The 26469-nt window shown below is 38.3% G+C and overlaps 1 protein-coding gene across 17 annotated transcripts in view; it reads left to right on the top strand.

Annotated features, from left to right (window-relative positions):
* The window catches only part of LOC132092199 (afadin-like), a 130558-nt gene that overhangs the window by 93979 nt on the left and 10110 nt on the right, over nucleotides 1–26469 (top strand). For 10 of the 17 annotated variants that reach the window (XM_059498332.1, XM_059498338.1, XM_059498337.1 and 7 more), the window contains 13 exons: nucleotides 402–667; nucleotides 1830–1973; nucleotides 2324–2522; nucleotides 2829–2932; nucleotides 4434–4514; nucleotides 13416–13481; nucleotides 13660–13733; nucleotides 16213–16331; nucleotides 16570–16761; nucleotides 16860–16948; nucleotides 18061–18246; nucleotides 19535–20647; nucleotides 23699–23734. In XM_059498332.1, coding sequence (XP_059354315.1) covers nucleotides 402–667; nucleotides 1830–1973; nucleotides 2324–2522; nucleotides 2829–2932; nucleotides 4434–4514; nucleotides 13416–13481; nucleotides 13660–13733; nucleotides 16213–16331; nucleotides 16570–16761; nucleotides 16860–16948; nucleotides 18061–18246; nucleotides 19535–20647; nucleotides 23699–23734 — 2669 coding nt within the window. The remainder of the gene's footprint in view (nucleotides 1–401; nucleotides 668–1829; nucleotides 1974–2323; nucleotides 2523–2828; nucleotides 2933–4433; nucleotides 4515–13415; nucleotides 13482–13659; nucleotides 13734–16212; nucleotides 16332–16569; nucleotides 16762–16859; nucleotides 16949–18060; nucleotides 18247–19534; nucleotides 20648–23698; nucleotides 23735–26469) is intronic. The other 7 variants (XM_059498345.1, XM_059498342.1, XM_059498335.1 and 4 more) reach the window with 1 other exon arrangement.

The raw sequence follows: 26469 nt of genomic DNA, 5'->3' as shown, positions 1-26469 counted from the left end.
TTTCAACAAAATGACTTAATGACTACAAGTGGACAGAAATGCCATCAACGTCTTAAGGAACACAGAAATATGCTGAAATGAACTAAAACATCTTAAGCAACATAGTAGCACTTCCAGTTCTCTAGAAGAATGTTTCTCAACCCTTTTTTTACAAGGAATTCCAATTTTAAATGTGATGCATATCAGGGAACAACCACAAAAACAAACAAAAAAAATATTCAAAGAGAATAATAATAAAAAAGAAATCTAAATGTTTTTCAACCTTTTGTATAAATATCTGTCCCAGCTAACAGCGGTAGTTCATAACATTTCATCATTATAATTGCAAATAAAATAAAAAAAGTCATGGTATTGATTCTGTTTATACTGCATTAAAAGCCCTGACTTTCCTTTTTCCTCAGAGGATGTTCTGCAAACATTAACGGGCGCCATGTCTCTTCTGCGGCGGTGCCGTGTCAACGCTGCCCTCACCATTCAGCTGTTCTCGCAGCTCTTCCACTTCATCAACATGTGGCTCTTTAACAAGCTGGTGACAGAGGCAGACTCGGGTCTGTGCTCGCACTATTGGGGCGCCATCCTGCGACAGCAGCTCAGCCACATCGAGGCGTGGGCTGAGAAACAGGGTTTGGAGCTGGCGGCAGACTGCCACCTCAGTCGCATAGTTCAGGTACCACATGCAAATATATACACCAGTCTTTCCCAGAGTTCCATTCATAGTTAAGCTATTAAAGTTGAGTCATTATAAGCTATAGGTTAAACTAACTATGTTTAATACACACTAAACAGACCCTTACAGACACCTTTTGGCAATTTTTGATTTTAAATAAGACATTATCTGGTCCAAATATATTTAGTTTTTATTAGTAATAATGTTTTATTATTGTTAGATTTCAATTGAGACATGATTTCCCCACTTTATGAGCCTTTTTCTTGTGGGCACATCCACACAAAGAGGTGTTTCTATTCTTTTGCAGATATTTACCTCCACAACATCAGCAGAGCTTGCATGTACACGCACAACAGGATTAGAATCCCTTGGGCTGCTCTGAGTTGCTTATGGCTTGTTTTGTATATAATGATTGTTTTATTAGATGGAGGAACAGCATGCGTCATTTCTAAAAATGTGACCTTGGGTTATGTTGCCTGTTCATGCTATCACTAATCTTTTGTTTTCCAGTATGGGGGTAGTTCAAAGTTAACATTGGCAACTTTTTCTCAACATCAAGATTTTTTCTTAAAATGTACAGTAATGTGAAAGTGAACTGCATATTTTGTTTCTCATGATCAACGTTTGTTATTTTATTTTTCACTTTGCTCTTAAAAAATGTAAAAAATTTGACCTTGCTGTCAAGTAACATTGAGGGTTTTTTATTTTCCCTAACACACACACACACACACACACACACACACACACACACACACACACACACACACATATATATATATATATATATATATATATATATATATAAAATTGTAATTGTACAAACCAGTGGTATGCAGAGAACATTTGCAACACTAAAAGACTTTATTAGTAGTATTTTTATTATAATTAAGTGTCATTACATTTTTTTATTTTTTTAGTTCTTTTATTTACTTTTTCCTATTTTGAAAATATACTTGCCATACATTTGTCTATATAACACAATTATACATAGAATACATTATTTCTTGGAGGGAATTTTGGTAGTGACAAGATGGTTCTTCTAGGATGTTCTGGTTTGATCAAAGGTGGCACTTGGCATGAAAAGTTTAAAAACCTCAGTCCTAGTTAGACTGACTATGAACCAACACATTACTTTATCGTAACTATCCCTTTTTCTCTGTAGGCAACGACCCTCCTCACCATGGACAAATACTCCATGCAAGATGTACAGAACATCAACAACACCTGCTTCAAGCTCAACTCTCTACAGCTCAACGCTCTGTTGAGCAACTACCACTGCGCTCCTGATGAGCCCTACATTCCTCCTGTAAGTGAACTGTCTCATTTGGGCCGTGTATTCCTGGCCTGATGACACGTGTCCTTTTTGAGATTAACCAAACCAGGTGTTCTGCACCTTCACAGTAGCTCTGCTCATTTCCTCTTACTTCAGGGTTTCTCATAATGTGACCTTCTTGTTTGATGTGAACTCATTACTTTAAAAGGGGCTGTAACTGATGTTAGCTGTTCTGGAATTTCTCCCAGACCAAATTAAAAGCACCCCATCTTTCCAAAACTCACTCTACAAAGCGAATCAGAGATGGAGGAGATTAACTAGAGTTCAAATTTTCCTAGAGTTCTTGTGTAACATCAGGATCATTGTCCCCGTCATGCTCACAGGAGCTGATTGATCACGTGGTGGCTGTGGCCGAGAACACTGCGGATGAACTGGCCCGAAGCGATGGGCGGGAAGTACAGTTGGAAGAGGACCCTGACCTCCAGCTGCCTTTCCTACTGCCCGAGGATGGCTACTCGTGCGACGTGGTGCGGAACATTCCCAACGGATTCCAAGAGTTCCTAGAGCCGCTTTGCCAGAGAGGTATGGTTGATAAACAGAATGCTGCTAATCTAAATGAGTTTTTAGAGCGTTTGATGTCAGTTGCGGTGTGCACAATAAGTATCAGGTGGATGGTGAATCAGAGGTTGTTGGCTTTGTTTGTTTAATGCTGACGTGATACCAGTGGAATGTGGTTTGTTAAGGCTGTGTTCAACTGTCTGTTTGCTGCCATTCCTATCAGTAAGAATTGCGTGTTTTTGCAGGTGTGTGACACAGGTAGTGAGAGACCAGTGGATTTGAAGTTTTATCATTTAGTGGATGTGTTCTGATCTGCTCATTCTCCTCCAGGTTTCTGTCGATTGACACCACATCCACGCTCGCCGGGAACTTGGACCATTTATTTTGAAGGAGCCGATTGTGACAGTCACTTCTCAGCTGACATGTCAGAACTGGTAAGTTATTATGCCATTTGGAAGGATAGATAGATAGATAGATGGATAGATGGATAGATAGATGGATAGATAGATAGATAGATAGATAGATAGATAGATAGATAGATAGATAGATAGATAGATAGATAGATAGATAGATAGATAGATGGGTAGATAGATGGTAGATGGGTAGATAGATAGATAGATGGGTAGATAGATAAATAGATTTGTAGATGGATTTGACTTTGAGGGCATCAGAAAACAGTTTGTCTTTTTGATGTCAGTTGCTAGTGTGTGTGTTCTGTCAAGTTAACATTCTCTTAGGTTTCAACCAACAACAGTTACACCACAGAGGGCAATATTTAACCATAGTGCTAGCTGTAAATTATATCTTTCTCCTCACCCTAAACACACTAACCCCTTAAATGCTCCTCCTTCCCTGTAATTAGTCTGTTTCTCGTATTTTTACATAAGTGATTAATTTTTTTCTAAAAAGACATAATCTTATTTTTTATTTTTTTTTTTTTTACACAATGTCGGTCTGCCCTACAGCAGACAAAGCTGGAGCTTGGAGCGCGTTTAAATATCATACAGAAATCTGATGAATGCATCTTGATCGTGTGCCAAACCAACCCACATCCTTTTCTTACAGCCACCCCAGGACCAATGCTTACCGTAAACTCAAATATTGTACCTTGTTTGCATTTTCTGGTCGTACTGTGTATTATTTATAACACACTATTTTAAAGATACAAAATTATGTTTATGATTAAGTGATCACTTAGCATCGTTCCTTGTTGACAGACATTGACTATAGGCTGGGAAAAAAATGTTGACCAATAGCAAATGGTTATTTAGACACTGTTTTAGATTACTGATGGAGGGGAGTTTCTAGTAGTTTATGCATTCATTAAGTAAGATTATCAGAAAATAATTTTCGAAAGAAACATGCTTTAACAAAGCTAAAATTGCTTGCTATGTTGCCTATTGTAAAACCTTACCAAAGGCATCCAAGGACATTTCTTGCATTACCCATCAGTGTTCATAAAGCTTCACTGTGCTTTAAACCAGCTCTGCTCCCACCCCCAAAGCTGTACTCAACAATGCAGACAGGCAGCATAGCTAAAGTTCCCTGTACAATGAATGCATGCCATGTGCACCATTTACACTTTGGGGTTCTCAAATGTGGAGGCAGTGGCACGGTGCCTCTCTTTCTCCCAGGGCCTGCCTGTGCGTAAGGGAGCCCACTGAGGCCTGATGCACTCTGGAGCTGACACATGTGGCTTTCATTCTTGACTTGTCTCCAGCGCCCGCCGATTCGCTCTGTGGTCGGCTGTGCTCTGAGAACCAGCAGTGGCAGAACCTCCCTAATTCTCTCTCCTCCTCCTCTTAGCTCAGTTTTCTCTAGAACCAGACACAGCTTTCAGAAGCAGCGTGGACCTAAAGCCAAAATTACAATATTGACAAATCCTCCACCCCCCCATCCCCCCCAAGTAAAATCACCTGTCTTCTCTCTCTACAGCCAATGCAGAAGGAACCGGAAATTGTGACAGTGACTTTGAAGAAACACAATGGGATGGGCCTCAGTATTGTGGCAGCCAAGGTAAGAATTAATATTATACCCCTTTTAAAGTCTGTGATCTTGGGTATTTAGGTTTTGGCATAGAACTAAATCCGGTTAGTTTGATGAGAACAATTTTAAATTAAGGATTGGCTTTTGGTTTCTGATGTTGGTGGCTGCTGTATTCTGAGTGGGTAGTATCAGGTCATAACAGACGGTCTAAACAGGGATATGCTTTCAAGAGGACATGCTTTGTTTGATTCAGTCACAAGCTGGTCTGTGTGCTTGTCAAACATTTAGATACGAAATGGAATCATAAGCAAATCTTTCTGTTTCCTTGTCGGACTGAGTGCTTTTCTGGTATGCTGCTTTCAGCAGAAGGAAATTTCTTCTGGGTCGTCACCTATTTTACAAAATGCATACTTTTATTTTGGAGTTAACAGCACAGTGAATAGGATAAAATATTACGTGTTTTGCATGATTTCACCAGTTAAACTCTTCAAGCATAGAAAGTTTCGATTTGTTTCGTTAGTTTTGATGTCAACATTGCAAATTAAGGTTTTGTTTATACTCTAAACTCTTACTAGTTTGACTGATATATGCTGTTAGAAAGCGATTTCAGATCCAATATGGACCAGATTATGATTTTACTGTGCAAGTAAATATTTCTTAATTTTTCAAATTGAGATTTTTCTCAGTGGGTTATATGGAACAAACATTTTCAGCAGTTCAGTAGACTGTGTTTCACCACTTTGGTGGACAGAAGAATGTTTTTCTCACCAAATGTGCGTCAGGTTCACGGAAAGAGAAGAGGCAAGAAGGGAGGTGTAGTGGGAGGAGAAGGGGGTTAACAGGAACTATTTGTTTTCATAGAAAAACCTCCCCTTTACTGCTTCTATTTTCATCTGTTAGTGTCTCTGAGGAAGCATAAAGTTTGGTAGAGGTAGAACTGGGAAAAAGAAGGAAGAAAAGGAGTGAAAAATTGGAGGACAAGGAAAGGAGGAGTGAAAAAGGGGAGTTAGGCATGCTCTGGGACAAATGGGTGGATCTAAAGAGGAGAGGCGGTTTGTACTGGTGTGGAGCTGGGACGCAGCTGGGAGTAACGCTAAAACTTTACCTAACTGTTAGTGAGTTATAGGAGTTTCTCTTACATAACAGTCTGGATGTGGTATTTCCTACACTGGCTTTAGATATTTTGCATATTGTGTTGAGCATATAGCTCTGGAGTTGCTCCCCAGTAGACCCGTCTGCTTTTGAAAGAGTTGGATAAGTTTTTGTGGACCACTATTCTTTGATTCCTCAGTTCATTCTCTACTCTGGAGTGGAGCGCGGCACCATGTGGTTCTCTGTGGTCGGGAGGAAGGAGTCGGTAAGGAACCACTTGACATGGAGTGCGTGTCATTTTAATGTGGGAAAGTGAGCAAGTAAACGCTGAGAGATTAATGGTGTGCTAAAAAAAGTCAGCATGGTGGTTTTAGTTGGATTATAGTTTTGCCGCTTTTGACTATATAGGTGCCAGACAAGGACATGCAGGCTTACATTAATTCAGATGAATGTTATCAAGTGTGAGAAAGCAAGGTTTTGCCAATGTAAACAGAGTCATGCGACCAGAATGCACAGACATGCATGTACACATTGTACAGGTGGTCGTTTTTTCTACTGGATCTCGCCACACATTAAAACGTTATACGTACAAAAAAAAGTGACTGTACACATAAAGAATATTTTAGCAAGGTGCCCATCTCCATTTTGTCCTGTGCAAGTTTAAGAAAACTTTGTATTGTAAGTTTTTTATGTTTTCAAACTTAAATGTGTGGTATCTTGTTATCAGGGTCACAGGCATAATGATTCCAAGCTCTGAACATTGAGTTCTCCACCATGTATTGCAGTCTTAGTCAGTCATCATCACTTGTTGCAAACAATCTGGCACTGTCAGTCCAGCTAGATGGCCGTGCTACCGCCACAGGGCTTGATATGCTCAGGCTGGAGAAGTTTGTGAGATAACAGCTCTTCTGGGATGATGCTGAGATACAGGGGGAAGAACAAAGGAAATCCTGACCTATACTTCACATTGATGAGTGCCTACCTGAAATTCTGCCATGTTTCTGGAATCATTCTTCTTCAGCCCCAAATTGAGTTGTTGCTACAAAAATCAAAGCCTTCAGGATCGGTCTTCTATTTTATTGCCAAACCTAACTTTTCAAAGCAAAACAAATTTTTGTTTGTGGAAATGGTTTGGAGCACTATGGCTTACTGACTTCCTTCTCTGTGCGCTTCTTGATCTCATGTAAAACAACAATAGAAGGATGTGACTTCCCATATGCTAGCATGAATTTCCTGAGGACTTGGAGAGTGGAGAACTGAATGTGAGCCTAGCAAGAGTCTCTGCAAATGTAATGTCTCCAAAAATTGTATTAATCTGAATTGATATGAAGAGAAACCAGTATGGCCACCCACTGTGGCGGTGCGCCAAAGACTTTGTTTTGGTACGCAGGTTCAAAAGAAAACATGACCATGAAAACACTGTTCTAAGGATCCAGGATTTCTTTCTTGTGGTTCGGGATGAGATCTTTTGACAGTTGTGGGTGCAGCCCCTATTCAAGAACTAGTTCATTTTAGTCCTCAGGCAAAATGAAACCTGAAAAGCCCCTACAATTGTCTAATTAAAGATGCTTCAAGCTGTCAGCTTGCGTTCATCAAGATTTTGTACCTTGACTCTGCATGTCCACATAGAGCGGAAGGGAAGAGGTAGGGAATTATGACCCTTTGTACACTATTTTCTATTTATAAGTTTACAGATGTGTCATTCAAGAAGGGCTGCATGATTTTAGTATGTTAAAGGACAATCCCAAGTTGTTAGTTAGTAAAACTTGGGGACATTCTTGTTTGAAACAAATGATGTCAAGCTTGCGCGTAAAACCAAACTCTTCAATTGAGTCGTGACTCATATCTTGGACATAATTCTGTCCTTTTACAATAAAGATTTGTAATAGAGACATTTTCTTTGTGTCCAAACACTGAGCTGTCTTCTAAATGCACCACCAGAAGAATGTGAAGGAAGACGGACCTTTTTGTTTGGTCTTTCTTAACTGAAGCAAGCAGCCTTTAGAGTCTGCAGATCGTTCGAGCTGGAATGGGAGCCACTCAGACGTGATGAAGACCGTTGGCTGAAAGCAGCTCATTATTGAAAGTCTCTTGTGTTAGTCATGATATTTTGCACCCACCATTAGCCGACAGCCTCAGCAGTCCATCTGTCTTCCCTCCGTCTAGACGTGACAGTAAGGACCAGCTACCTTCAGGAGCGAAGTACTGTCCTGGCTGCTTTTTTCCTGACTGCTGTGTTTGTTGTGGGGGATTATTCGGGGCAGGAAATGATGGTGGTGGGTCAAGTTTCAGTGAATAGATGTATTTTCTGTTTTCCTAGTGGCCCATGGACTCCATCTCGGTCAGAGTTCAGGCACTGCCTTGACTCCTTGGGGCTGTTAGCAAATTACACTTGATTGCTTAGGCTTACACATGCAGCTCCCTGAATACCTCTTTCACAAAAAGGGTTAGTTAACCCAATAATCAAAATTATTTCATTAATGACTCACCCTCATGTCGTTCCAAACCCGTGAGACCTCCGTTCATCTTCGGAACACAGTTTAAGATATTTTAGATTTAGTCCGAGAGCTCTCAGTCCCTCCATTGAAACTGTGTGCACAGTATACTGTCCAGAAAGGTAAGAAATACAATTTCCAATTTCCTGTTTTTGCACTGGCAGGTTTGGGAAGCTTTTCCGTGGACAGGAAGCGTCAGGGTGGGACCTCGAAGCTGTAGACTTTGTTTGCTTGCTTCCATGTGGTTTTAGGACCTTCAAAGGAAACTGAGTTCTGTGGTTAAAGCATCTGCTCCACATATTGTTATCAGTGAACACCTTCAGACTTCAACATCATCCTGTTAATGTCTAATGTCTGAAATGCAGATGCATGCATGTTTTTGAATGCAGACTATGCCAGACAGCAGCTGGAAAATATGTAGTTGAACTGTGTCTTTTGTGGTATCCCGTTATGTGTGAAGAAGTTCTTGCTAGGCCTCAGTTCATCCCCAAGTTTACTGACCTTTACCCTCTGACTCACTAAAAGGCAAATAACCTGCTGCTGTGAAGAAGCCTGCAGGGATAACGGTTTCTATTTTTGCTTATTTTATATTTTGAGGCATTTAGCCTCTCTTAAATATTATTTAAAACACAAGATGTGTTCACATACTCACATTTGGATATGTCAAGATGTCTATTAGCCACACAGACATTATAATTGTCTTTAAGCTGTGCTCCTGACAGTGTCCCTAGAAAGATGAGCATGAAAACAACCACAGCTAGAACACAATCCATCCCACACCACACGCTCAGTGACATGCACACTTACGCAATGAGTGTTTACCTCACAAGTAAGGTGGTGTTTTGTTGTAACGCCTGACTTATTATACATTTGCATATCTGTTTATGTCTCTCATTTTTAAGTCTGTCATATATCATTTGATCTTTATGTTTGTCTGTTGTTCTATCATTTTTATATCAGTCTACCCATTTAGCTGTCTATCTATGTCTTATTGTTTTTGTCTATCTGTCTTGTCTTTTGATCTATCTATTTTTCCATTTGTTCTATCAGTCTTATCTATTAAGATCTACCCTCAGATCTTAAGCTAGCATTCAAAGTTTGTCTTAAGTTTTAGACATTTCAAGTTCCAATTGTCCAATATGTTTGCTTTCTTAATTTAGGTTGCACAACCGTGATGATCATACCACCAGTCTCACTAACCTGCTCTTCAAACTGTTTCTCTGTCGTGACACTACTTGACCTTAACGGGAAGAGTGACCATGGAAGACTTTTTGCACTAGTGCCCCCTTGCAGTATATCTGAGAATTTCACACATACTTGTGGTTTAATTAATAATGTTCTCATTTTGATAATGCAACATGTTAAGTTATATTTTGTGCTTGTGTACCTGCATGGAGTGTTTTGAGTGCTCTGCCAAAGATTATTTGATTATAAACTTTAAAAGAGAGAGACTCTGTAAATGTGATGACCATATTCTCAATGAAAGCATTTCAAATATGCTTTTCTGTTGCTTAAAGTCTAGTGATGAAGCGTTTTCTTTTAGAAAGAAACAAGCCCTATACTAAGTAAAATTGACTTCTTTGGCTTTCCAGCACACAGTAATGAACTCTGTGCCAGTATCACCTCACCCCTTGTTTTAAAAACAGTAGAAGTGTTAGTTATTTTGTTAACATGCATCTGTTTTTTATCAGTGGCTTTTATAGACCTTACTTCATTTCATGTTATGTGTGCCAGGCTTTGATCAAAGCTAGTTTAACCCAGGTATCCTGAGGAAAGGTCAGTCGAGTTGTTCTCCCACTAGGTCTGCACGAGACTCCTGCATCAGACGTGCTCAGACGGCATGGAAACCACCCTGCCTCAGAGCCCAACCTCAGGGCTTCTCATCTGTCTTTCACCGCAGGTTCACTCTTTAATGTGGAGAGACTGGTTTTTGAACGGTTGTTTGTCATCACAGTGTAATGCGTACTTTCAAAGTTTAATCAGAGCTTTGGGCTTTGCCAGGCGACATGTATCTCCCTCAGACAAGTTGAGACCTTTCAGCAGATGAGAAGTGGCTCACATGCACAGATCTCTATTTATCTCAATTTCAGTTTATTTACTTCTTGTTATTAGGCTCTCAGTGTCCAGTGTGTTGCATTGGGTATTATGTCAGTGTGTTGCTGGCCTTATTGCCTCTTATGAAATGGCATAAGCAGAATTTCTGAGCGATGATAGTGTGTGGCAGATTTCCAGTGTTTTTGTATGTTTGCTTGTTTGTGAAATGATACTAGGAAATGATGCTAAAATCATAAGGAAATCTATTGTACAGTGTGACACAGCCAATCAAAACATATTTGATACTAAGCATAACACTTCAGAAATAGAAGCCATGCATTAATTGGTAACACTTTAAAATAGTTCAATTTATTAACTTTACTTAATGCATTAAGTTAAAAAAGGACTTTACAGCATATATTTATCTACACTGTAAACAAAACAAAAAAAGATTTTTCGAATTTGTCCATAAAATAAAGATGTAAATAACGATTTTACAAAAAAAAAAACTTTCACATTTAATTCAATGAGCTACTTGCCATTTCTTTGTAGTTGTTTGTGAAATTGATTAAAATTAAGTGTAGTTTAATATTAATTTCTGCATATACATTAATATATGATTTTATAAATATAAAGTATTGTGAACCAACAAGAATAGCAATGAACAACTTGGTTAGTATTCCCGCCGGTCCTTTGGAATAGTTTGTTGTGTATACTCCCTATGAGGATGGACCATTGTCCAGGCTCATATCATATCACCCTCACAACATACAGGAAAGAAGTTACTTGTTAGTCATCAGTGCACATACTGTAGCGGTAGGTAGTTTTTACACATCTGCACCACAAGATGATTTATGACATCTGATTGCATATTTTTCCATTACTGTTTTCCTTATTTCATCACCTGTTCTCACAGTAGACTGGTTTTGTAGCATTTTGATGCTGTTATTGTCTTTTGAATGTGATGTGCATGCAAATTTCTGATCTATCTGTATTTGGTAACCCCACCCTTGATTTAATGCTGTAGGTTCTGTGGAACTGGTGCTTTTTTTATTTTTTTAGACGTAAAGAATGTTACAATTGAGTTCGACTAATGACCTTATGCATTTTAGAGGGCTTTTAGCACTTAGTGCATGTTGATATTTTTCTTATATTTGTGGTTAAATCCTGAAAGTTAACTGAGATTTCTAAGTGATATTCATGTGGTGTTCATGTTACAGCTGTGTTTGAATTGTAGGGTGTGTTTATGTCAGTGTAATGTGAGTGGGTTATGGGGGTCTGTGGCTAACATTGGCTTTATTTCAGATGGCAGAATAAAAGACGTTGCTGTTTCCCAGGCAGATTCTGTTACTGGGTTTCTCGATCCATTGCTTCTGGTCAGCTTCTTTTAGGTTTCTAACTATGACATAAAGTGCTTATGAGCAATCTAGTGCAAACAGTTATTTCGAATTTCACATCGCATCTTATAAAGGACGATCTCATCATTGTCCAATAAAACTATTTGAGAGACTATTTCAGAATGAGCCATCTAGTAGCTGTAACTTCACCATTTGAACCCAATAGACATCGTACTCCATTGACGGCCAGAACAGGTTCATTTTAAGTGTTCCTGCACAAGGTAGATTGTTATTGACTTCTGAGGTGTGTGAATATGTGAGGCTAAAAACAGCATACAACAGCAGCAATGCATGGTAGTTGTCAACCGAACATGGCAGTCCTGTGTTGAGCAGCATGGGTTTTTCATAAACCAAAGGAAAAACCAGATCCAGCGGGCTCAGTCTGTGCCTGCACGTGGATATTGTTGTAAACTTGGGTGGTGTGCCATTTAGTAATGGTTTGTTATGACCATGAAAGCATAATTTAGAGTATGGCATGGGCTTTTAGAGATCTGGCCCTGGAATTTAGAAGTACATACTTTACTGTTGAAGGAGAAGACATATATTGAGTTCTAAAGTAGCAATTCTTTCTTGTTTCCATTTCCAAGTGCAGTTATTTATCTGTTTTTCATACAGTGAAAGTGGATTGGGTCTGTGTTAGTTAAGCTCCAGAAATGGGTAAAAACACTGCTTTAAAGTACTCCACATGATATGTGCGCTATATGTACTGTTCAAATATTTGGGGTAGAGTAGGTTTTATTATAATGTTTTTAAAAGAAGTCTCTTTTGCTCACCAAGGCTGCATTTATTTGATCAGAAACACAAATATTAATATTGAAATTTAATGTAACTGTTTTAAAATATTATGACATTTTATTTATTCCTGTGATATGAAGCTGATTTGTCCTTTACTGTCATTTTTTGAACAAAATAAACAAAAATGAAATCTTACCGTCTCTACACTTTTGTTAAGTCTTGATAAGTTTCTGTACAACAACAGATATTTATAAGGTTAAAGTATTTCAAATTGAGCACAAATATGGTGCCTCTAGACACTTTCCACTTGGTTTAACCTCAAACATTTTTTTTTTTCATGTGTTTATTATTAATTAAAATCTACACAAAGAAGTAAAGTATTGAATTTTCTCTTTTCTTGTGAACAGTTCCTCAGTCAAAAAAATTGCATTTAGGTCACAGTGGTAGTTTTGCTATATTTGTGCAGATGTGAGGATTTGTCAGGTGGATGAGTATGAGCAGTTTGCATTTCTGTATGAGAAAACAGCTGAGATGGCTGGGAATGTAATACAGACCTCACATTTTTATAGTTCATTTTTAGCATGATCCCACTCAAATAGAACCTCTGCCAGCAGCCAGGGGATTTTGGGTACTTGCTTGCTCAAATAGCAAATCCAGCCATTGGAAAAGACAAATGATACAAACTTGAAATCGCAAGTTCTTAACACCTTTAAAACTCATGTCAGTGGTGCACCGTCAGCTTAAAGCTTTGAACAGAGTTATGGAGCATTACGTGTTAGAAATGTTATGTTTGAGTGGTGAAACTTGTATGGCATTACTAATTTTATTTTGAGAGATGCTTCTCTAGCATGCAATTGCATTTGTCAAGCTGATGTCTCAATGGGTGCACACAGTCCAGCAGCCATATGGCCTGTGTCAGATGATGACCTCTGACCTAGGATATAGGATGAAGAATTTTGAGAGGGTTAATCATGACTAGTTTGAACAAAAACTCCTTCAGATCTGCTCTGAATTTATGAATGAGTTTATTTATGTGGATGTCTTCGCAGCTGGCTCCAGATTTATAGTCTTTCATGAATGAATGCCTGGTTTCTTCGTCCAGCAGTTTCCACAGTTACCTGTAAATGACATTTAGATCTTTCACAGAGTGCTAATAATCTTTCTTTTGTGTTTTTTAGGGTGCTGGACAGGACAAACTTGGCATTTACATCAAATCTGTTGTCAAAGGAGGTGCGGCAGACATGGTGAGTTCGGTTTGGTTTATATTGTGATGTTCTTTATGGGCAAATGCTGTGACCTCATTTCTTCAGAAACCACTAACTAGTGTAATTCAGTAGTACTCTGAAAAAGAATTCATAAAAAGTAGTTCAACCTTGCTGCTTAATGACTGTTTGAGTCTTGTTTTTGAATGTTTCTCTTTAGGATGGGCGTCTGGCTGCTGGAGACCAGTTGCTCAGCGTGGATGGACGAAGTCTGGTCGGCCTCTCACAAGAGAGGTAAATCTGTAGCATTTGGATATTTAATGATGTCTGTACAGTTGTGGCCAAAAGTTTTGAGCATTACATAAATATTGGAAATTGGAAAAGTTGCTGCTTAAGTTTTTATAATAGCAATTTGCATATACTCCAGAATGTTATGAAGAGTGATCAGATGAATTGCATAGTCCTTCTTTGCCATGAAAATTAACTTAATCCCAAAAAAAACCTTTCCACTGCATTTCATTGCTGTCATTAAAGGACCTGCTGAGATCATTTCAGTAATCGTCTTGTTAACTCAGGTGAGAATGTTGACGAGCACAAGGCTGGAGATCATTATGTCAGGCTGATTGGGTTAGAATGGCAGACTTGACATGTTAAAAGGAGGGTGATGCTTGAAATCATTGTTCTTCCATTGTTAACCATGGTGACCTGCAAAGAAACACATGCAGCCATCATTGCGTTGCATAAAAATGGCTTCACAGGCAAGGATATTGTGGCTACTAAGATTGCACCTAAATCAACAATTTATAGGATCATCAAGAACTTCAAGGAAAGAGGTTCAATTCTTGTAAAGAAGGCTTCAGGGCGTCCAAGAAAGTCCAGCGAGCGCCAGGATCGTCTCCTAAAGAGGATTCAGCTGCGGGATCGGAGTGCCACCAGTGCAGAGCTTGCTCAGGAATGGCAGCAGGCAGGTTTGAGCGCATCTGCACGCACAGTGAGGAGAAGACTTTTGGAAGATGGCCTGGTGTCAAGAAGGGCAGCAAAGAAGCCACTTCTCTCCAAAAAAAAACATCAGGGACAGATTGATCTTCTGCAGAAAGTATAGTGAATGGACTGCTGAGGACTGGGGCAAAGTCATATTCTCTGATGAAGCCCCTTTCCGACTGTTTGGGGCATCTGGAAAAAGGCTTGTCCGGAGAAGAAAAGGTGAGCGCTACCATCAGTCCTGTGTCATGCCAACAGTAAAGCATCCTGACACCATTCATGTGTGGGGTTGCTTCTCATCCAAGGGAGTGGGCTCACTCACAATTCTGCCCAAAAACACAGCCATGAATAAAGAATGGTACCAAAACACCCTCCAACAGCAACTTCTTCCAACAATCCAACAACAGTTTGGTGAAGAACAATGCATTTTCCAGCACGATGGAGCACCGTGCCATAAGGCAAAAGTGATAACTAAGTGGCTCGGGGACCAGAATGTTGAAAGTTTGGGTCCATGGCCTGGAAACTCCCCAGATCTTAATCCCATTGAGAACTTGTGGTCAATCCTCAAGAGGCGGGTGGACAAACAAAAACCCACTAATTCTGACAAACTCCAAGAAGTGATTCTGAAAGAATGGGTTGCTTTCGGTCAGGATTTGGCCCAGAAGTTGATTGAGAGCATGCCCAGTTGAATTGCAGAGGTCCTGAAAAAGAAGGGCCAACACTGCAAATACTGACTCTTGGCATAAATGTCATGTAGTTGTCGATAAAAGCCTTTGAAACGTATGAAGTGCTTGTAATTATATTTCAGTTCATCACAGAAACAACTGAAACAAAGATCTAAAAGCAGTTTAGCAGCAAACTTTTTGAAAACTAATATTTATGTAATTCTCAAAACTTCTGGCCACGACTGTAGAATGGGATTTAAATAAATCTGAAATGGACTTACAGGTAAAGCATGCAATTTCCGGCTACATCTAAGAAGATCAGTTAAATTAATGAAAGGATTGCATGCTAAAACCATTTCATTACACCACTTAAGCAAAGACTGTGTCTTAAAATGTATAATTAAGTTGTGTAAGAACAAACTGTGACTGACATCTCTTGGTCTTTAGAACATAGTTAGGTAAAAACGCCATTAAAATGCCCCTGAAATCTAACATTTGAATAAATTCTGGGTCTCATTATTGGGATTATTGAAATATTTGGCATCCTAAATGACACATTTTTTGTAATGCTTTTACAAAAATATGCGCACTAAAATAAGAAATTCTTCTGAAAAGTGACAAATATTCCCCTTTCATGGAGAACTTACTGTACATTTCTGACACCGTTGTTTGTCATGTAATTATTATGGATTTGACTTGCAAGCATCTTTATTCCTAGTTCAACATTTTCAGCCATTAATCTGTGTAGTATAAAGCACCTTTTGTTTGCAAAGTCAAAAGGGCTTAAAAAGCATTCTTATTTCTGTCCGAAAAATTTCATTTATACTTGTAGTTTTGAGAAGTGTTGGAATTGATGAAACTCTTACATCTGTGGATGTAAGTTAAATGAGAAGCATATGGCTCAAAAGCCTTGTGAATGGACACAATTTAAATTCCCTCTGGGATTTTTTCCGTCTCTTTGTTTACAGTCAGCTGACGGCAAATCCAAACAGACATTCTATGAGATTAGTCTCTTTAAATAATATCTCATGGGATTGTGGGATTGCACAAATAATGCTTTGAACTTGAAATTCTTTCATCATAGTCTGCAGTTTTGTGTGTTTTGCTCAGATGTCTCTGTCTTGTAGGGCGGCGGAATTGATGACACGAACTGGCTCGGTTGTAACACTCGAGGTGGCCAAACAGGGAGCCATTTACCACGGTCTGGCCACACTCCTCAACCAGCCGTCCCCCATGATGCCCCGCGGTAAGTGATCTTAACGGGCTTGCATGTGGCAGCTGCAGTATTCTCCTTAAAAAGGGCACAGCATTTCCACTTACACACAAAATGGTTCAAGATTTGCGTTAAATATAAATGCTTTCGACAAATGTCTGGTAATGTTTCTGATTTAATGCATTTTGGGGGATTTCCCCCATTACAGAGAGATTGGCACTTTCCCAGTGCTGAATTGAATCCAACTCGAGCCTCTTTTTCATCTCTACAGCATCAGACCGTGGACGTGGAGACAAGGGAAAGATGAGACCAAAGAGTGAGGGCTTTGAGCTCTACAACAACTCTGTGCAGAACGGCTCACCTGAGAGCCCCCAGGACACGTGGGACACCTATCCTGAACCAAAGAAGGAGGACAGGTTGTTGAAGAACCGTGCAGACCATCGCTCCAGCCCAAATGTGGCTAGTAAGTATGCCACTTCAAATACTTGGCACATTTATCACTGTGGCTCATTTTCAAGTGCTGACATTATAGTAATAATATGCATTTTTTCCCCCCTAAAGACCAGGCCCAGAGTCCGGGTGGGAAGCCTGTTTATCCTGGAGCCCCAGGAAAGATCACTTCAGTCTCGACGGGTAACCTCTGCCCTGATGTGAGTTCACACAATCATCGGCACCTTTAAGATGAATGTTGCATGTGTGTGCTGAAACTCTCTTTGCCAAGTGAATTACGAGTTTCTAGCACTGCTGTTTAGCAACACTTGTTCTTGAATCTACAGTGCAATCTGTGTTGTCCAACTCATATCTGAATGAATAAGACAGATAACGGAATCAAAAACCTGAAAACTGAAACAAAAACTCCAAAACACTTGATTCTTATAATTCAAATGATTCTTTTTAACAATTCAGAAACATAAAATATGAAAACTATAGTCCAACAATTTTCCAAATAGATGAGTCTTATGAGTTGATTCTTATTACTGAATAAAACCATACAGCATGACAAGTGTACAGTAGTTTAAACAATTCCCAAGCAAATGACTTTTATGAGCTGGTCCTTTTTAGCAAATCAAACAAATACTGGTAGATACAATTTAATTTAAATTCCTTACGATTCCCATTTGTAGTAAGTTATTTACAAAGTCATTAAGAAATGTTGCTACTTCTGCTGCATTGAAGCTACCCAAAAGTGAACTGTAGCATTTTGTCATGCTACAAAATTTATTGGAAAAATTACTCCTTGCTTAACAAGATAAACATTTTTGTAAACTGCTGATCCTAGTGACACACAAATGAAATATGTAGATAAGTTAGTAGTGCCACCTTTTTAATGTGTTACTCCCTTATATCCAGAAGCCCGTGAGAATAGTTAATACTGTAATGTGTTGCACTTTCAGATATTGTAATGCAGTTGTTTTCTTCAGTGAGGACTCCTGGTTTTAATTAAATCACCAGAAACTCTCAGACCCAGACACATACTAGAACATGTCTTTTTTTACTCTAAAACCACAGCCTAATAGAAGCCTAATAAAAACCTGAATCGTGACTCTTTGTTGTGTCCCAGTTGTAATTAATCCCAATCATGTCTGTAACCACCATCTGATTGGCCAATCACTCTGTGATCCACACTCCTTGACTTATACACATACATGCAAACTCTTATTCTAGTTTCTGTAATCAATAATAATACACTAAAAAGAGATGTAAAGTGAAATTAGACTGTCCTGATTTAGTCTAATTTATCTTTATCCTGTTTGTCCCACAGGAGGAGCCCTCACCACCCCGTCCAGAGGCATATCCGATCCCCACTCAGACATACCCAAGAGAATACTTCACCTTCCCAGCCTCCAAATCTCAGGACAGGATGGGCCCTGGGCAGCCCTGGCAAAACAACGAACTGGAGCCTCTCCTCCCTATGGATAACAACTCTAACAACAGCATGGCTATGCAGGTTAGCCTTTTGTAGGAAGAGAATGCATATGAGTGGTGTATAAGTGGTATAAGTATATCGATTTATTTAATAGTAAAATCATATATAGTATCCTATGTTTGTATAATGTACTCTACCATTTAAAGATTTGGGGTCAGTAAGATTTCTTTGAGAGAAAAAAAAGCTTGTGTTGAGTAAGGATGCATTAAATTGATCAAAAGTGACAGTAAAGGCCTTTATTATGTTTTAGGGATGGGACGATAACCGGTTTTATTGATAACCGTGATAAAATGTGCTGAAGGTTAGTAATATCGTTTAAAAATGAATTATCATTAAAACCGTGTTTGATTATCGCGGTTTTAATAACTCGCTATTAAATCATGTCCAGCCAGCAACAGTCTGACGCAAGCGCAGCGCACAATGTTTTTTTTGTTTTTTTTCGAGAAGGAATGGCGAAAGTCAGTGACTTTTCTATGCTTTTCTATGCTTCTACACTTTTCAATGTAAGGAAGAATTTAATCTTTCTTTAAATTAAGTGCATAGAGTTGCTTGTTTTATTAGTTGTTTGTTGATTATTAAATATTAAACTTGCTGAAATGTTTTCAGTGTGAGCATCAACTATTTTTGAACACTTTCATCTCGTTTCAACAAAACCGTGATAATATTGATAATTGTGATAATTTTAGTCACTATAATCGTGATATTAAATTTTCATACCATCCCATCCCTATTATGTTTCATATGAATGATGTTCTTTTGAAGTTTCTCTTCATCAAAGAATCTTGAAAACAATATATACTGAAGACTCAAGTAATGGCTGCTGAAAATTCAGGATTTAATTACATTTTAAGATATTTTACCATAGAAGCAGTTAATTTAAATTGTAATAATATTTCACAATATTAAATTTTCTTTACTTTATTTTTGATCAAGTGAATGCTCCCTTTGGGAGCCTAAGATACTATTTGTTAAAAACTTCACAAAATAAAATAAAACAAAAACTAACCTAACATAAGCTTTTTAAGGGCAGTGTGTATTATCTCTTACTATTATGCTTTTCCAAAATGTCTATTTGAATCCAAATTATGATCAGATTTATGATCAGATTAGATTATCAGATAAAATGTTATTTTAATTTAGTATAATTAAATGTGAATTGTACAATAAGTAAATTAAATTATGTTAAGCATGCCTATGTTAAGCATAATTTTACAAGCTTTTTAAGGTTACGAGCAACAAACATTACAAATATTTCACATTTTTGCATAAATATGTGTCTCACTGCTGTGTCATTGTGCCCTGCTAGCAGGCTGCTCGCTCTCAGGAGGAGTTGTGTGACATGCCGGGGGGGTACCCAGGTGAACACCTGCGCCAGGAAGACCTGATGCACCTGCAGTATCAACGAGGCAGTGGTGAGCACTGGAACCACCAGATCTCCTCTTCGGTGGAGTCCAGCACCTCTAGCCAAGAACACCTCAACTTCTCGTCATCCTCTGGCTCCAGGATCCAAGGCAATCACAAGACCGGCCCTGGCCGCTGGAAGACCCCGATAGTACCCCACTCTGGCCCCGTAGGTGTCTCCCAACCTTCCCGATCAGATCTTCCACCTCCTCCTCCTCCTCCACCTGTGCACTACGACTACGAGCCGCAAACAGACCTGCCACTTCCTCCACCACCCTCCGTTACGCAGCAACAGGCAGCGGCTGCTGCGGCCATGGCCGACCGCAAGAAACGCGAGGAGCAACAGCGCTGGTATGAGAAGGAGAAGGCCAGGCTTGAAGAGGAGCGAGAGAGAAAGAGAAGAGACCAGGAGCAGAAGTTGGTGCAGATTCGCAACCCTCCTGGCCCAGTCATGCACAACAACCAGCACGGTCCACTGCCGCCCGCCCCTCAGCACCAACAGATGCCCCAACCACAGCTCCACATGCAGGCACCCCAACCGTACCTTCCCCCGGTACAGCCTCCCCAACCACCACAGCCACAACCTGCTCGACCAGACAAGCTAGCCAGCCTTCCCCGCCAGCCAACACAGGACACAGTAATACGTGACCTCTTGCCCCAACAGCAGCCACGCACCATAGAGAGACGTGACTTGCAATACATTACCATCAGCAAGGAGGAACTGTCCGCCAGTGACAGCCTGTCACCTGACCCCTGGAAGAGGGACGCCCGTGAGAAACTGGAGAAGCAGCAGCAGCTTCACATCGTGGACCTCCTGGACAAGGAGATCCAGGAGCTTCAGGCCAAACCTGAACGCACAGCCGAGGAAAATGACCGTCTGCGCAAGCTCATGCTGGAGTGGCAGTTCCAGAAGAGACTGCAGGAGTCCAAGCAGAATGATGAGGATGAGGAGGATGAGGATGATGAAGATGTAGACACCACGCTAATTATGCAGAGACTGGAGGCTGAGAAGAGAGCACGGGTGAGCAGAATGGGAAGTGGGATAGCTAGAGATTAATGTGTGGATATTACAGTTAAAGTCAACATGAAATCAAAGCTGACCCCATTTACTGAATGGTTTATCCAAAAAAGTCTTTATAATTATACATCTGAAACCAACCAGTAGCTAACCTACAAATGGTATAGTTGTTGTCACTACATAGGAAGATATAGTAAAACATACAGCATTTGCTAATTGCTGAATTTTGTAATGTGAGATTTAATGTTAATGAAATAAACGTTACCAGTGCTTCCAATGACAAAACATTTAAAATTGTGATTTCCAGGCCTTATACTCAGATCTAAAGTATTCTGTCAGGAAAAACTACTTTGTGAGTGCATTTGCTTATTTATGAATCACAATCAATTGGAAAATAATGGAAGTTCATTGGTAAAAAGAATTAGATACACTACTGTTAAAAAGTTTGGGGTCTGTGCGAATTTTTATTTATTTATTTTTGGTTGGTTTTTGAAAAAGGCTTGAATGCTCTCTAAGGCTGCATTTATTTGATTGCTAAAAGCAGTTAAAAGAACAGTGATATTGTGAATTATTACAATTCAAAATAACTATTTTATATTGTAATATATTTTAAAATATAATTGATTCCTGTGTTGCAGAGCTGAATTTTCAGCATCATTACTCTAGTCTTTTGTGTCACATGATCCTTCAGAAATCATTCTGATATGCTTATTTGCTGCTCAAGAAACATTTATCATTATTATCAATGTTGAAAACAGTTATGCTGCTTATTATTATTATTATTAGGATAATAGAAAGTTTTGAAGAACCACATTTATTTGAAATATAAATTTTTGTAGCATCATAAGTCTCTTTACTGTCCCTTTTGATCAATTTAATGCATCCTTTCTGAATAAAAGTATTAATCTTATAAAATATTTAAACGTTATTATATATGAGGATTTATTTTAATATGTAGCACCCACTTTTTTCAATCAAATAAGCCATATCCCTATGGATACAATCAAGTAAAATGGGTTGTAATGCCTATCATGTTGACTCTAAGTATTTTAAGTGTTAGCTTGATGAATGGTTTCTTCATGCTTAGACGATTGAGCATTAATTTTGTTTTTCAACTGCTTTGGAAAGACTCAGGACAGTCAGGACAACTGGTTTTACTTGAGTACACTTGAATTTTCCCAGTGCTGGAGAGATTGAGTCATCTAAGTTAGTTGTAAACTTCTGCGGTGCTGTTTGTAGTCTAGTGCAGGTCTCTTTTTCTGTATGTTCATAGACTTTCCATTACGTTTAAATCTACAATCGGCAGCAGGACAGACTGGTGATGGAACAACTTGACAACTAACCTGGGATTCCCTGTGTGATGCTTTAGTCTCCACTATTATAATGAAAGTTTTGCCGTGTGCTCCTGCAACATGCCTGTCATTGCTTTTCCATGCTGCACTGCTGATAGATATATATATACACACACACACACACACACACACACACACATATACATATATATAATGCGCACTGACGGAGGGGAGGAGCAGGGCTTTCCGATGCCAATCACTGGACCCGATTCCACTGCTTGCACCAGCATCAGCCTGCCTCGTCCAGATCAGTACATCTCTGATCTCATCTGCCATTTAAAATTGAATATTCCTTTAACTTCTAAAAAATAATTAGCGATGGAATCATTTCTGACATGTAGTTACTGGCTAACCAACCACTTACAGTAGGATCAGAATCAGGATCATTTGAAATGTGCTATTAGTCTTTGACAAGACATGACCATATTTTGTTTACATGCAAGGCCTTTTCAGGCACATATTAGGTCTCGTCTCTGAGCAGGGTGGAGAATTAAGACCATTGATTTAGCTAATAACTAGGGTTGGGTGATTTATTTTTTGAAATATTGAATAATGAAAACACCTAGGCTTCAAAAATACAAAAATTATACAATAAAATAAATATACTATATAACACCAATATACAGCTTAAAAAAACTTGTATAATATATATGTGTGTGTGTGTGTGTATGTATATATATATATATATATATATATATATATATATATATATATATATATATACTGTATATAATTCTTATAATTCTTTTTATGCACCAAAATAATGATACATAGTATGCAAAATTTATGTATTTTCTGAAATGACATTTTTTAGTATAATATGTATTTATTTTAATATATTTTACTACACTTTTTAAATCAATAACTTTTAAAAAAATGTATTTTATAAAACTTTTAACATTTTTGAATGAACAAATCATTGAAATGTGCCTTTCGGATTAACTCATTTTTAGGATGCATAATGACTATATGTATTTAATATTCAAATTGGCTATTTTTTTATCTCTAAGAAATGTATAATATATAATATATATTGGATGTATCATGTAGCCTTTTTAGTAACCAAAGGCTTAATCTGTGTCCAGAAAACAGCCTGTAATGAGGCAAAACATGATTTTACTGCAGTTTAATTCAGGCTCTTGACTTCTTGGTGGGCTGGAATGTGTGCAGCATTTCCAAACAGCTTCCTTGTGCTTTCCAAGTCTGTGAGACTCTCAACGCTAGCACTAATGTTCTTCCCTCCTACACCTGCTGTAGCAGCTGTCATGCAAAGCATAGCGTCCACCTGAGAGTCTGCTGAGTGTAGCACACTGCTGGAAGCTGCCTTTGATATCGCTCCATCTCTGAGGAGTTGGCAGGTCGAGCCGTCTAAGGGAAGGTCAACACAATCCTGTGTGTTTGAAGGAAAAATATTGCCAGTGCTTCAGTGGGGGGACGTGGAATGATGGGTAAATTCTTTCCCAACTCTAATGTTTGTGTAAGAGAAGTGGACCACTGGCGCTAATCAGACCCATACTGCCCTGGAATGTTCCTGGCAGCACATCACTGCGTCCCAGCCCACTGCGCCAGCGTTTTTTTATTTTATTTTTTTTTATACTTTTATCTTCTCAAAAACCCCTCCTTTTCTTTATTTCTTACTACTTTAATTATTCTCTCTCTCCCACCCCTTTGGTTGCTCTGTATGTTTTTGTTTCTCCTGCAGCAGACTGCTGTTCCAGCAATCTCTGTACTAGACTTGGTATGTTCTTTATGCTCTTTACCTCTCTTCCTGTTCGGCTCCACCTGTGTCTCCTCTTGTTTACTACCTCCCTCCCTCCCTTCATTTGGTCGTAGTAGCTTCTTTACCCATGGGTATTGTTTAGAGAGAGATGTACCGCTTTTTCAAAAACGGGACTCCATCTTGAGATGTTCATTATGCTTCACTGGAAAACTGCTGCTTTAGAACAATGTCTAAAAGTAAAAATGAGCTGAATGGATCCGTAAGGAAAGTGAATTTCTACATAAAATGCATTTTTAAAGCTTAAGTGTGTCATTTCTAAGCCAGTATCACCAAACTTATTAGAGAATTCAACCTTTTCTGTTATGAAAATAATTATTTTTCATTATTAAGATAATAAAAAAGTATTTAGACTCGCATCTCATTGTCTTAAATAATTTAAAGAATTATTCTTAATTATTAAATAATTATAATGAAAATAATTAATCACCCCTCATTTTTAAAAATGGTTTAAATAATTAAATTTTTAAAGTTATTAAAATAATATTTTAAAATAACTTAGATTCATCCCTCGTTTTATTTTTAAAAAAAGCAAAAAGTTGAAGCACTTACAATAGAAATGAATTGGTCCATTTTTTGAAAGATATAGTAAACTTATAATTTAATAAACTGACTTAATTTCTTAAGTTTTTTTATTATTTGATCTGTAAAGCTGTTCTTGTCATTTTTATGATAATTTTCGGGGTTCATGGAGTTGTTTTCATCGTATCAAGACTGTAAAATTCAATATAAACAAACAGAAAAGGTAAAAAAAAATCCACTTTAAAACCGTTAACACTCATTGTTTTTGTCTTGTGACTATACTATTAAAACCATGAGCATTTCAATGCCCCATTCACTTCCGTTGTAAATGCCTCACTGTAACCCAGGTTTTTTTCAGAGGGACAAGGTGACATAAGTTTTAGAGGTACTCCGCATTATGCCACAAATGCTGTTGATTGTAGCCTGTATGTATTATTCGTTTAACATCAAAATAATTACACACTTCAGCTTTAAATGTGCACAGGACAGCAACCTTGTGTCTGGTAGAACAAAATTAGCACCTTGAAAACCACCAAATGCATTCTTAAAAAAAGCTTTTTCTTTTTTGGAGAACATAATTGAGCTCTGCTGGTTTTCAACAGCCGTTGTTTCAGTGCAGTGTCATCATGAGGGGATGGGTTGGTGCATGTTTTCTTTCAGCCCGGTCTCTCCGGCCCTGAGCTTGTTTGCATGTGGGCCTCATTTCCGTGTTGTGATCACCATTCCTGGTTCTCCATCTACTCCACTCATCACTGTATTGACCCTGACGCTTTGCCGCTCATTTACTCTGTGTTTCTCCATGGTTTTCTGTGCTGGGTTTCTTCTTCCCCTATCCTGACTACTGGACACGTCTTTGTTTTATGTCCGCATCCTTCTGATTTTGGAGGGAAAAGGTGTATGGCCGTGATTTGTATTTCCTAACCTGTTGAGCATTGTATATGTATTGTGTATGAATTTTGATGGAGGTGTTTGGAATTCCTTTTGAATGTTTTGAAAGAGTGAAGAAGCATTGAAATTGGGTCAGTAAGTTGTTTTGCATGCAGCCGTGTATGTGCATGTGATTCTGTGTGATGGTGTGCAGTGCACGATACCTCTCATTACAGGGGCTACATTGACAAGTTTACTGGTGTGAAACACCTTTATACAAATCACCACAGCAGGCTAGTTTGAATAAGGTTTTGTACCTGTTCAGGCCTAGTCTAAACTAGGCTACTATTTTAAATATAAACATTACATTTATATTACATGTAAGGTTTTTTAAATTATTATTATTACTATTAGAGAGAGGTTTGAATATAGGTTTATAAGTTTACATAGTTAAGTGTTACACTACTGTTCACTGGTGGTTCAATTTCATATTTAAAAGTATCATTGCATTTTTCCAACATTTCATATTTGTATGTAAATAAAAAAAACAGTAAAGCATAAATCTAATAACATTATTTATGCATTTGCAATTTTGAGTAAATTAATTTATGGAACTTCTTATCGTCATTAAACAGCCTGAGTAAATATAAATAGCACTTTTGATGCAGCTTCTGTGTTTCCTCTGCAGTGGAAAATGAAGTTTGTTACTGATTTCAGTTGAATAGGAACAACCATATAGTCTTGTTATTCTAGTTAATATATTAATCAAATTTTAGAACTTGACGTAAATGGTGATGTATATTTAATCAGGTTAGGAAAATAATGTTCTTCATAAAGTTAAAAAGTGTAACGGCAATAAATTTAAGGCAAATTTCACAAATATGCTGAATAAAGTAATAACTGTTGGAGTACTGATGAGACTATTGCTTCAGAAAAAAAAATACATTTGCATAAAAATAAAAATAAAAACCTGCCGGACAAGAAACTTTTTTACTCTGACAAGTGACTCATTCATGAGCCCTGCCTGTGATGGTAAAGCTGAATTTTCAGCATCATTACTCCAGTTTTCAGTTTCACATGATCCTTCAGAAATCATTCTGTCAATCAGAAATTATTTGCTCTTAGGATGCTTTGAAAAGAAAGTTCAAAAGAACAGAATTTATTTGAAGAATATAAATATTTTGTAATGCTACAAAATGTCCTTAATGTCACTTTTGATGAATTTAATGCATCCTTGCTGAATAAGTGTTAAGTTGTCAAAAATAAAAACAAAAAATTGTAGAGACCTGAAACTTATGAGCGAAAGT

This window comes from Carassius carassius, chromosome 18 (genome assembly GCF_963082965.1).
Source record: "Carassius carassius chromosome 18, fCarCar2.1, whole genome shotgun sequence".
Classification (NCBI taxonomy): Eukaryota; Metazoa; Chordata; class Actinopteri; order Cypriniformes; family Cyprinidae; genus Carassius; species Carassius carassius.
Note: the sequence above shows the minus strand (reverse complement) of the source record. Positions and strands in the feature narration are given on the sequence as shown.